This window comes from Peromyscus eremicus, chromosome 10, assembly GCF_949786415.1.
Source record: "Peromyscus eremicus chromosome 10, PerEre_H2_v1, whole genome shotgun sequence".
NCBI lineage: Eukaryota > Metazoa > Chordata > Mammalia > Rodentia > Cricetidae > Peromyscus > Peromyscus eremicus.
The window spans coordinates 80,437,855-80,451,175 of NC_081426.1; the positions used below are offsets into that span (position 1 = coordinate 80,437,855).

The 13,321-nt window shown below is 41.4% G+C and overlaps 1 protein-coding gene across 2 annotated transcripts in view; it reads right to left on the bottom strand.

The window, feature by feature from the left end:
- Positions 1–6,162: 6,162 nt before the first annotated feature.
- Positions 6,163–13,321, bottom strand: part of Adamts3 (ADAM metallopeptidase with thrombospondin type 1 motif 3) — a 220,030-nt gene continuing 212,871 nt past the window's right edge. For both annotated transcript variants that reach the window (XM_059275220.1, XM_059275221.1), the window contains exons 20-22: positions 11,422–11,629; positions 10,166–10,283; positions 6,163–7,126 (exon numbers count right to left, since the gene is read on the bottom strand). In XM_059275220.1, the coding sequence (XP_059131203.1) occupies positions 6,567–7,126; positions 10,166–10,283; positions 11,422–11,629 (886 nt within the window). In that variant the 3' untranslated portion in view covers positions 6,163–6,566. The remainder of the gene's footprint in view (positions 7,127–10,165; positions 10,284–11,421; positions 11,630–13,321) is intronic.

A 13,321-nucleotide genomic window follows, 5' to 3' on the forward strand; every position in this document is an offset into this window, starting at 1 on the left:
AGGAGCCCCTTTGATTCCACTCTAGAAGTGAGCTAGATTTGTGTTAGGTCCACAGTATAGATAAGGGAACTAAGAATTTAATAGGAAAGAAACAATACCGTTTATGAATAGAAGGTTTCAAACACACACTGTCTGAGGTCAAATCCTGAGCTTGTTCCTATGAAGTGCTGTGGAGAAACTCAGAAAAATCAAAGCCAAATCCCCACACTGACCTACAAGTCCTGTGTTACTTTTGACTGGCTCCCTTCCCACATCATTCATTCACCCAGAGTGCTCTTTCTCAGTCCTGTGCTTAAACTGGGCAGCTGTTGCTGGACCTCTGCACTCTGTACTAGGAGCTCTTTCCTCCATGGTTCTTCCTCCCCAGAAACTGCAGATACAATTGTGTCACCCTTTAAAAATGGTCACAGGCTACCATCATCATTCCTAACATGATACCACACGCTGACTCTTTTTTAACCTGTCATGTTGTCAGCCCCTAAGGTGGCTGCTTTTTCCTTCCCTGTGACCTGGGGTTGGGAATTTTCACTGTTTTGTTCCTCGTTGTGTTTAAGCACCCTTATGCATGCCCAGCACAGGATCAGATCCCAGTAAATTTCCTTAACTCCAAGATGGACTTGGGCTAAGAAGCAGCTGCTGGGATTGGACTCTTAGAGCTTCATCTGCATGGGTTTAGGGCAGAAGACAGGGATCAGGCAAGGGAGTGAGGGTGGGAACAGAAGGGGTAGGAGGAGGCTGCCAGCTGTGGGAAGCTTGGTGGTCAGGGAAGAGATCAGAGAACTGGTCAAGGGGTGAAGCAGAGGCAAGGGCAGTTTGATCCTTGCCCCCTTAATGGGGCAGACTTGGCCATGTCTCTTAGTTTCCTTCACCTACAATATGAAATGAATCTGCAATCTAACTTATGGACTTATGAATATCCTGAATGGAGTAGGGAAACAAGCCAAAGACTCAAGTCAGGAAGATGTCTGGGAGGGAAACAGACAAATAAATACAGGCCTGGCTCTGTATTACAGAAGCCCTTTATGGAGACTGTCCACATCATCCAAGAACATTTATAACAATCACCAGACCCCAAAGCAAAGGCCAGCAGACTCACCACGCCCATCTCTTCTGAAAACTGAGGCGCCATGCTCTGTGCTGGAGATGTTAAGGCATCCTGCCAGAGTTTGTGTGACCTCTGTGATGTCAAAACAACAAACCTGAGTCCCACACCCTATAGTTGAGACAGATCTGCAGAGGCAAAAGAGGTGTGCCTCATCTGAGTGTTCTCAGGTCTTGCCCAGGAAAGTGACACAGAGAGAAGTTGACTGAACACTTAAGAGAACCCCGTAGAAACTCTGTGTCCCATGGCAGTCCCTCAGGAACTCAGGAGATAGGTGGATGGTTTGTGATAGGCAAACTGGAGTGCTAGGGACCAACAACAAGCATGAAAGAGTTCTGTTTTTTTCTGGAGACAAAGCATCAAGTAATGTAAACCGTTCTTCCCAGGCATATAAATAGCCAGGTCCTCTTTTCTGCATGTCAAAGAAAGTATGTCACCCCTGAGAATGATTTGATGACATTAAATTTGGGCACAGTGTTTTGATATGTGATGTACCATGGGCAAGACAAAAATACTTGGATGTTTTTAGTGATCTTCCAGGCTGTCACCTATACAACTACTATTTGTCTGCATACACATGCTTCTGCCTCACCTGTTTTGGGGCATAGAAGACACAGGGAATATAAGGCTATGGAATCATAACTTTGGTTTTAAAATAATCAAACTAAATCATCTGAGGTCTTGATCATCACAAAGACTTTTTGTGGAGAAAATCATAGTTTCAAATATTTATAAAAAAATCTAACGCTTGTCAGAGATGCTATTCATTACTTTTTTCTGGGTTATCAATTTTTATCTTGCCTAAATGGTTTCCATGAAGTATGGGCTGTTGAATTTCACGGATAGAAGAACTAGGGCTCGGGTGCATGAAGTAACTCATCCAAATCACAGAGCTGACGAAAAGTAGGATGCAAGTGAGCCGTCTGACCTCACTACCAATGCTCTCAACGAGGGCACCATTTACTCTGCCATAGGTCACAGCTCTTATCTCATTGCCAAAGAAATGGAAAGCAGATATACTCATGTCCTTATCCTCTACCACTGAGAATTTTTATTTCCACCTCGAACTACTATCTATGAGCATCTTTCCATGTGGTCTCCAAGCAGGATATAGAAGAAATGTTTTGTGTGAATTCATGTTACATTAGCACATACGTTATTTAGCAGTGACTATAGGATTAGATCCTTTAAACTTGGGGAGTGATGCCTCTGTCTGAAGCTGTAAAGCTGTAAATTGGCTAGAATACTAATGTTTCAAAGCAACAGTTTTTTGTTTTTTGGGATTTTTTTGAGACAGGGTTTCAGTCCTGGTTGTCCTGGAACTTGCTCTGTAGACTAGGCTGGACTTGAACTCACAGAGACCCATCTGCCTCTGCCTCCCAAGTGCTGGGTTTAAAGGCATGCACCCCTGCCGCCACCACCCAGCTTTAAACAACAGCTTTAATACAATGCTAGTTGGTGCTGTTGAAATGATTCTTAGGTAAGCTGCCTGATAAAATTACAGAAACATGTATCATTTTTGTTCTGGGAATCTAGGGACCTCAAGTTCATTTTAGTGAATTATGTTTTCATTGTATCACAGGCAATATATAATGAGTTGTTAAAGTTCACCTTCAGCTCTAGCTGAGTTATCGTAAATCATCTGGGACCAAAGAGGATGGGTTTCGTTGATAATGCCTGTGTACACTGATTGGGTTTTCTGTTTGCCGTGATTGTAAGTGGATTCAGTGGTACCCTTTACTTTAACTTCTTTAGCAAGTAATATTCTCTAGCTTATCACATTTTTATCACTCTAATATTGATTTTTTTCTTATATAGCTTAAGTTTAAAAGGCTTTTTCATCCAAGTACTACAGAACCCAGGACCGGCACTAAAACTACACAAAGAAACCCTGTCTCGAAAAACAAAAACAAAAACAAAAAAAAAAAAAAAAGGCTTCTTCATAAAGACAATATAAAGTGTATCTAGAGGCCTCATTTTTGTGGTGGTCTCCAAAGTATCTCGATGAAATAAAAATACCAGAAACACATGCTGATAATGTGGAGTCACCACCAGGCATCTTTGCAGGAATCATACTAGCTGGCTGCTTAGCTTGACCGTTGTTTAGAAAGGGCAAGTGGAGAGGAAAAGCTAAAAATCTTCAAAATCAATGACCAGAGAGCATGTTAACTAAGTTCATTATATCAACTTGTAAAGTTGTTTGTCTTTAGTTTTCCCAACCCATCTTGTTTGCTGGAAGTGAGACTGAGCAATTCTGATTCCAAAGTAGCCACAGACACCAGAGGACCGCTGGGCTTCATTTGTACAACGGAGTTGAGGGGATGATATGGACAACGGTTTGATTTGTTAGGAGGTGCTGTGTGCTGGGCCCTGTGCTGACTACATATGTGATTTCATTTTCATATCAGAGTTCTGCTGCTCATACCATTGCTGAAGAAACTGAAACTTGGGTAGGAGGCGGCAGGTAGAGATTAAACCGCAGTCAGTCTGCTTTGTACTTCAAACTGACGTCTATACTCCAGTGTCTGCTCTTTACATAATGAAAGGCCATCCACTCACTGTGGTGTTCTGTTCCTCCTTGCTGTCCTGAGTCCAGTGGGACATCACCTCCAACCCTCAGGTGATCATGGTCCAAAGCTGCTGGGCATATTAGCTACTCTGAGATCTTACATTTATATATATGTGTGTGTGTGTGTGTGTGTGTGTGTGTATAATTTCACATTATATAATTTCACATTCATATATATATATCCTTTCTTTAGTAATACAGTATCAGCATTTTTTGTTCTCTTAAATTGTTCTGCGGGACAGATGTCAGCACAATCCATCTCCTACAGCCTCTTACATCTGTGGTTCACGTGTTGGGATGGAAACAAGAGACACTCCACCCTCTAGGATCTTCAGTGAAAGTGTAGGTTATTGTTTCATTTGGTAGGAGGAGAAGATCCATTCCCAGAAGCACCAGGAAACTAGCAAGGAAATCAAGGTCAGGCCACACCTCCTCTTTCACGTTTTTTATTGCTATGTGTTCCCAATACAACAAACAGCATCAGTAGTGTACACCTTGATAAAAAGGAACTTTCAGCTTAGTAGAAAAGAAAGCGCATAGGTAAAAAGTGGAAGGAATATGTACATCTTATGGGAGGTGTATGTGTGTGACTGTCTTCAGATTCCCTGTGGACACGATGTGTGTACACTCAAGTAAACTAGAGAGAATTTTGTTCTGGTGAAGTTTTCAAGAAAGAGAGATCTTTGTAAGGCTCAGGGATTGTTAACTATCAGGAAGTCACCTAACTTGACATTTAAAATTCTTGCATGGAGTAGCAGCAATTCTTTCGAGGTATTGAGTCATAGCTTAGACTGTTCATTTATGATGGTTACAATACAATGCAAAAGGCCTTGCTCAGTGTGTGCTTTCAAAGGATAACGCAGCTCTGCTTCAGTCTGCAAATTTCTAGATATGTTTCGAAAATGACTTCAAAAGCATGCTCATAACCCTTTTGTCTCTAAGTGCAATTCAGGAAGTACTCATTATATACTTAAAATATGTTTTTTTTTGAGATAGGGTCTTGCTATGTAGCCCAGGCTGGCTGCACACTCCCAGCAAGCCTCCTGCCTCAGCTTCTGAATGCTGGAATGACAGATGTGCATCATCTTGCCCAGCTTTAGGAATGTTTCTTATTCACTACTTCATTAAACAGCTAGCTGAATTCCTGACTATTTCATGCGTCCTTAAAGGGAAACAAATAAATGCTGCATCCTTAAAAAATGCAAATGCTTAACACAGGTGTTGCTTGTAATCCTAGTTTCTTGAGAAGTGACGTCAGGCAGATCATAAGTTCAAAGCCTGCCCAGGCAACTTAAGGAGCATTTGTGTTGGGGATACAGCTCAGTGATGGAGTGCTTGCTCAGCATGTGGGAGGTACTGGATTCAATCAAGTCCTGCTAAATTTGTTTTTTTAAAGTAAGAATCTGTTCAATTTGGGTTCTTTGAGTTGTCTGTGTGCTTGGTTTTACATTTGTCCTTTCTGCACAGAACACAGCACATACCTCTAATTATGTCTCTCTAGTTTACTAAAATGTCATTGATATTAGTGTAAATATTAAAGACATAAAAAGACTATCAAGAAAAAAAATCAACTCTTAAAATAAATATCTTCAGATCTGTATCCTATATACACGTACTGTACATCTACTCCCTGGAGGGAGCATTTCTGGCTTTGTGTGAGCATGTTGGTCACTGACAGAAATACCAGCATGGCGCGGCAGTTAGATGCATTGTGGCTGTGAACATTTAGATATGAACCATGCAGAAAATAAATATCTCAACCATGACAAAGACACTTCCTTGAACTGGCTTTCAAAGCACTCATGTGCTCAGGTGGCAGTTCTAGCCTGATGATGCTTTTCTCAGCTAGGAAAGAACACACACAACACATTTGTGATGATCACAGTACAGCAAGTACAACTGTTAGCACAAGAACCAGGCATCATTGAGATGTGCGCGGTCTCAGTGATGCCCTTTGATATGATGGCAAGAAGGTTGGGGTTTGTCTTATATGAGCTCATCCACTGCATGCTGTGTGCACAAACACACGGAGACACCAGTCCTGTTTCTTTTGTTGTAAGAATGGAAGGCAGTAGGTAAAATGAGTCACTTGTGCACCTGATTACACATGGCAAATCCTCTTTCCATTGTCAGTAGCTGCAATCCCAACTTCTTCATAATATTCTGCTCTGAAATCAACTCATGGAATGTCACATAAGGCAATACTCAATGACAGGCACCCTAGAACATCCAGGAATGTAAGATAGTAAACAATCATTTGAGAACATCTTTTTAAAATAATACTGCTTTCTGCAATGTACAGTATTTACACAACAGCTGAAAATTTGCTTATACAGTATTTCTAATATAGATAAATAGGAATACAAGTCTAAGAATTATTTCCAAAATTTCTTGAAGCGTAAACCACTGGCATCTGTTTGTATAATTTTTACTGTAGCTTTTTAAAAACAAAACAAAACAAAAAATCAGCTGATATGCACAATTGGCTCCAGGCTCTTTTCTTCCTTAGAGAGCAAGCAACACGTTTAACCATTTTCCATTTCTTTTCTGTTTTTGAGAGAGGCATTCCAGGCTGGCCCAGGACTGGCAGCTACTCTTTTGCCTGGGTTTCCCAAATGCTGGGATGCTAGGCCGGGGCCACTGCAGCTAGGCTCTTTCCTTCTGAAAACAGCTTTGGCGCTTTCTTCCAATGGATTCTGGTAAACAGGTCGATGCAGAACAGGAGATGGATGGAAGCAACTAAAAAGTGAACCAGCACTTCCTGCCCTTCCATTGACAGAGGACATGAGTAAACCTTGTGTGGAGGGTCCTGCTTTTTAACAAGCTGTATGCACCATGCAGGGAGGGAGGCTGCCCAGGTTTCCCTTTGACCTCTAGCCCCATAGGTCCGCTTTCTCATCTCTCTGAGGTGGCTGACCTGACTGGATGTCTCTTGCTAATATTCCTTCCATCTTTCTTTGGGGTTCTTGCCTGGGTAGAAGCACCTATTGAATCACTGAGAGCCGGGGAGGGGGCAGCAGCCCCGGGTGAGGCAGAATGGAAGTGATCAGTCTTTACAGATGAGGAAGGTGGTACTGACACCATTGTCTTTCTTCCGGCCTGCTGCATTTCCTTCTGGGGTAAGTTAGCACTAGGTCGGCTGCTGGCTCTGAGAGCAGCGTATGCATTTGGATTTGCCATGGAAGAGATGCTACTCAAGGATTTCTTCTCAGCACGGGTCCCTGAGTAGTAAGGGAGAAAGGGTGTCGGCATCACTAGAGACCTAGGAAGGTCACTAGGACCAAAGATAGCATCACTATGGATTTCAGCAGCTTCTTGAAGGTATGGTGGTGGCAGGGTCCCACTGCGCTTGCTACATGACTCACAGCACAACTTGTTATACCCTGGTATGGAGCAGTATCGGGCAAGCACCTCCATTTGACAGAATATGGACTTGTCGCCCAAGCATGGCTCATCTGCAAAAAAGAAAAAAAAAGAACCAACGTATGTTTACACATAAAAGGTTCAAAGAAATGACAATTATTGACAACGATAAATACATTCCAGTGATATATGAAATCAATACATGAGCCTTTGGATTACAAATTTAAACAACAGGATGAATTCACTGCAACAAGTAGTTTGTTTTTATTTTTACTCTTTTAAAGGCGGGACCTCACTGCATCACCTAGGTTAGCCTCCACAGAGTTGTGATCATAAGCATGTTCCATCACACCTGGCTGAACAAAGCAGCTCCATGTTTACCTAGTACTTGGCATGATCATCATTGTGCTGTCTCCAATAGAAGTTGTCAGGTCACTGACAACTTTAGACAGAATTGAGACATGTATGTGATTATTGAAAGGGAAAACTGGGTTCATTCTGAAGATAAGGGGAGCATCATTTTTAGCTGTGTAGTATTGAAGTTTGCCTTTCTAATAAGTTGCTTCTACAATAATTTTCAATTCACAATTGAAATGAATATTAAACATCCTTAGTGTAACTAATTAAATCTTTAAAAAGTTTTACCAAAGGAAACAATGACCACTTTGATTAAAATAGAACTCTCTGGCTTGAAAGCAAGTTTCATGTCTACTACTGGACATTCTTAGGCTCTCGTTTTAAAACAAAACGTCTCTCTAAAATATGCCAACTTTATTCTAGGTAAGTCACATGTTTACATTTAATTTCAGGGAACTGACAGCATTTTATGTTTATACATAAGAACCAGGATATTTGTAGATACAAATGTGTCCCTATGCCCATTTAAAAAAAGCAAAGAATTATGGTACCTTAAAGCCACAGCATGTTCTATTATACAATATGTAAGAACATACTTTAAGGTAAGGAATCTGTCACATAACTTTAAAACTGAGATGACCCTGTTGATCGTTCTCTTTAAGAGGGTCAGTTGATGACAGGCTACACCCTCCTTGCTTCACTCACTGTTCCGTGTCCACATCCCAAATTATGGAAAGAATCATATTGTCATGACACCGACGGGCCTACTGTGGTATACGGATTTGAATACTTTATGCTTGCTGAGGTCAGAAGCTAGATGAGGTTATTAGTGACTGAGGATTTGTGGGATTTTTAATTCTTCACGTGTGTAAATGGCGTTTTCTGTATGCCTATCTAAAAATAAACAAACTGCCTCCGACGATGTGACTAGGGCTGTAGACTCTGGCTCAGAGAGCCTCTTCACTTATATTCTTTTTCTCCATCACACTAACCCCATTAGCCTGTTACTGATAGGGGGCGGGGTTCAGAACCATCCTCTGTGCATTAAAGAAGGCCTCAGATGAGAGACTCATCTAAAAGCAAGTACTTCGCTACTGTGGAGCGTGACTGATAGCCCAAGTCTCACTAAGGCCAGAATCTGCTTCTATATGGAGGAGAGAAAGACACTGAGGACAAACAAGCTTCATAGTAATTTTTTTCTAGACACAGACAGGAATACCTTAAAGGTAAATGAGAATTATAACCAAATATAATCAAACAACAAAATCAATTATTAAAGGAAATTTTCCACCCTTCTCACACTACTGCCAGGTCATAAGAACTCTGGACAAAGAGCTTTATACCAGACCCCAAAAGTCATTGGATTGGTACAGTAGATTGAGAAAGAGCCCCTTATCTGTTTGACTGAAATAGCATAGAAACCTGAGACGCCTAAACTCTCAAAATTGGCTTTAGACCTAGAACGCAGAGCAGTACAGCTCTGGAATGGAACATAGACACACTAACTACCACAGTTGTGCTGTCTCCTCAGCATGTTGACTTTACAAGACCTCCACCCACTACCACTAAAAAGGAGCAAGTGAATCTGTGCTGACAGGCAGCCTTTCACACAAACATAGGGCCTGCCCTCCTAGCTAGTAAAGTCAATGGGTCTACCTGGAAAATGTTCAGTCTAAACAGGTACAACTACAGATGGCAAATTATTACAGTGACAGTAAGTTTTAAAGCTTCTAATTGGGTGTAGTTTGCTTTTTCATCCCTTCCATACCAGTTTCTACACTGAAAACACTTTCCAAAAGATACAGCTAGATAGATAAGTCCTATGTCTCCCCCCCATGGCCATGGTGGTTCTTGCCATTTCAAATGACAATTGTTTTCAATGTTTAAAGCCTGGAAGCCGAAAACGTCCAAAATACAAAATTATTTGAAGAAATAGTGCTTTGTTAATTTTCTTATAAAGATTTCTTACAAATTCTATCAGATTTTCATATTACTTATGGGTGTAGATGCAGAGAGAAAATCTTTTTAGACTTGAGGCTTACCAGAGTGTGTACTAATGGGGGGTAGAGAGAAATAGAGGTACATTGGTCAAGAGATAGAATAGATGTCAGGTGTCTTTCTTATTGCTCTCTACCTGAAATAGGGTCTCTGCTTCCCCAGAGCTGTGATTACAGGTGTGTGCTGCCATTCAAGAGTGCAGGAGCCGGAACTCAGTTCACCATGCTTGTTCAGCAAGCACATTACCAACTGAGTCAGCTTCCCAGTTTATATTTTAAATATAATATATTGCACTTTCAAAACACGACTAGTTAATCACTCAGACAAATGCTTGATTTTAGCACATGTACAAGATTGAAATCACTCTTCATGTGTATAGGTAATTATTAGGAAGGGCATTAAGGTTGAGTTCTATATATCTAAATAATTTTTGTAAAGCATCTCAAAGCCTGCTGTAATAATTCTAACCACAGTTCCACATCATTATAAAAGTAAAGAATAGATAAAAATAAGTAGTCCCCAGTAGAAACTCACACTGAAAGGAGATGCATTGTCTGACACAGCCACACCCAATATCACCAGTGTACTGGTTTTGGTAATTCAGGGATGCTGACCCTATTTCAAACAAGATTCTCAGATGATTATTTTCAAAGGTGTTTTCATTTAACTATTTCTTGGTAAGCAAATGCAAATTTCAAAGCTTATTCTAAAAGGAAATTCTGTTTTCTAAGGTTCAGCAACATCAAAATGGTAAGATTGATTAGTGATGCGCTTACCATTACAGGGAGGCAGCTGGCAGGGTCTGATAGACTCAGGCTTTTCGCCATCACAGTGTTCTCCAGTCCTGCAGAGAACCTGTCTCACCTCTGTTCCTTCTCCGCAGGTCACTGAACACTACAGAGACAAAGGCTGAAATTACAGACGTTGATTCTACCGAGACCAGGCACATGCATGCTCACAGGGATCTCCCCCGAAACACACACACACACCCCACTTGGCAACTCTGGAGTTCCCTTTCTATGGAGGAGTTGCTGCACAAAGGTCCTGAGGCCAGGTAACCCTGGGTTCATACACTGGCTCCCTTGCCAGGTCCTGATATGCAGCTCCCAACTCCTTTATTTTCTTTACAGAATTTACCAAAAACGATTCCCAAACTAAGCTGAGAAACTTCTGTACTGTTGAGTTAGGCAGGGCCAGGAGAAGCTTAGTTCTGGGTCTCTAGGGGGAATGGACAGTAATTTTCCATCTTATCACGTGTGGATACTGGTCCTTGCCCATTCCTTCCTTGCATGTTGGGCACGATCTCCACTTTCTCCTGTACCTGCTTTTGATGCTCCAACTTTCTATAAGCCCTCTTATTTTGAATGCTTAGAAATATCAAGAACAGTGGTAACATGGACAATAAAACAATAAGTCAGCCAGTCACCAAATACTGTGGGACCCCAGGCTATGGCTATGTTCTGGGGAAGCAAGGCATACTGTCATTGGATTGAGGGTAAGAACAGACTAAAACAGGAGTCACAATGCTCTTTCCTGAGCAGCAGTCTAGAGCTAATCTGGTCCCTGTCCTTTAAAGGAGGAGAAGGACCTTCCAGAAGGGACCACAGATAGGGAGAAGTTTGGACTATGGTGATGAGCTTTGGTGGAGTGGGAGATACTGTTAGACCGGAAACACATGAAAGGAGTAGGCTTGAACAAGCATGATTTGGAACACAGAAAATTTACTTTGTCAGCTAGAGTGAAGATAGAGAGGAGAGTGTGTGTGTGTGGGGGGGGAGTACTAACTTAGCAGGGCCTTGCATTCTGTGATAGATTGGAGCCTATGTAGGAAGAGGGAAGTAAGTGATAATCTCAGAAGATGCAGGGCCTCTCAGATGCCTCCATGTCACAAAATACCTAAACGTGATTTGTTCCTGCCACCCAATGGCAAATGCTGTCTTAAAGTGTTAATTTTTCCTAGCCCCTCTAACATGATTAGAAAATATGACAGTTTCTCCATTCCCACGCTGCGTACTAACGAATGACGACTCACTTCATTCCAGGGCCCTGTTTTCCACTGGGCTGGGCAGGGGACTCTGTTACAGGGCCGGCGGCTCTCAGGACGCTCCCCCAGGCAGTACTTGCTGTGCACAGAGCGGTTGGTACCATCATGGAGTGGCTGGAGGCAGCGCACAGTGCGGAGCTGGTAGCCCGAGCTGCCACAGCTTTTGCTACAGTGTTCCCATTCTTCTGCTGCCCAGCTGTGGGAGCAAGAGGAGCAGTGAGGTATTTATACTGTGAGCATGCCCACAGTGCAATGCTTGGGCACATCCCTCTTCTGAATGAATGCACCTTATGGCGGAACAATTTTCTGACAATGGGCCCAACACTTCGCTTTTGAACAACCAAAGGATTTGTCTGTTACGCTCTCATTCATGAAATATCAAGCTTACTCACTGTTTAATTTTCACTATTATTGGACCTTAGTGAGCCTGAGAAAAAGGTCATACATGTAGGCCTTGATAGACAGTACCTCCCTGAATGCACCTAATAAAGTTTTCTGAGAGTAACAGAACAAAGCAGCTTCTTATGGAGCATTCCCAAGTTCTAATGTCACTGTCAGGGCCTTAACACTGAGTTAGCTATGATTTCAACTCTCTCATAAGACATCTCTATAATTAGACATATCTGAGGCCTTCAAAGATGAGCACAAGTTCTGATTTCTAAACGCCACATCTCACTTAGACAGACTAGATCAGTCTTAAAGTGTGAAGAGTCCTAAAGTGTTGACATGGTTATATGTTAGGACTTCATGGTTATAGAAGGAACAAATAAACTGTGTGCCTCAAGTGTATGCATACTGACTAACGAGACGGAAGAGGGAAATTACTGAAAGAAAACTCAAAGGATGCACAAGATAAGAAAGCAGAACTCATTGACGTGGGGACTGAAGAGAATGTGGAGATGACAAAGGAGGACTCAGCTGCCTGGAGAGAAACTGTTTGGTTGATCTACTGAGAAGCACAATTAGTGTAGCTAACAACAGTGCGGTATGTATTTCAAAACTGTGAAGACTTTTACAAGTGCATATCACATAGAAAAGCCAAGTATTTAGTATAAGTAGATATTAATTACCTCGATTTTAACACTATCAAAATATACTTGTGCGTCATAAATGTGATTATTTGCCATTAAATTAAGTCTACAAGTACACAGCGCACTAGAAAAAATGCTCATGCTGGTCTCTTTCATCACTGGGAAATTTCCTTCTGGGGAGAACAAGGCTCTAAGAATTTAGAAAGACAAGCAAAATTATGTCCTATAGAATCGAGAATCAAAATATTTTCAACAATGGGACAGAGATTTTGAGATTCTAGGGGAAAACATAGAATTATGTCCTTACATGTGTGTCTCCAAGAGGTCAAAAGTGAGAGCAGGTTGCAACGCATTTTTTATAACCATATTCTTGAACCTCTTAGATGCTTTTCCCAAGTGTCTAAATTTAAATCTTCTATATAAAATGTTTTCTGTTATACTTTTTTTCAAGTTCCTGAAAAAACTAGTAACTCTTGGAATGGATGACTGAACGAAGAGACATGTAAGTAAGTCAGGAAACCAGGGGACTCCAAGGGAACGGTGAATGTGGGTCTGGTTGGGGCAGAACTCTGTAACTAAGTAACAGGGTACCTTGAGTGTTGTTTATTTGGACATGAATGGTTTTCAAGACAAGAAACAGTTTCATAAGAAAGGAAGCTACATTCTGCTCTTGCAATATGACTCACCTGTTGAAATACATGTGACAATCAGCCCCAGATATCACTATCAGTAAATTAAGTCCATATTGTTAGAACCAAGAAAGAAAAAGTTAAGTGTGGTCTGTTGGGGCTGTTAAAGAATGCTACTTCTTTGGAAGAAACTCAATATTTAATATATAACCAACCTGTCACCCCAAA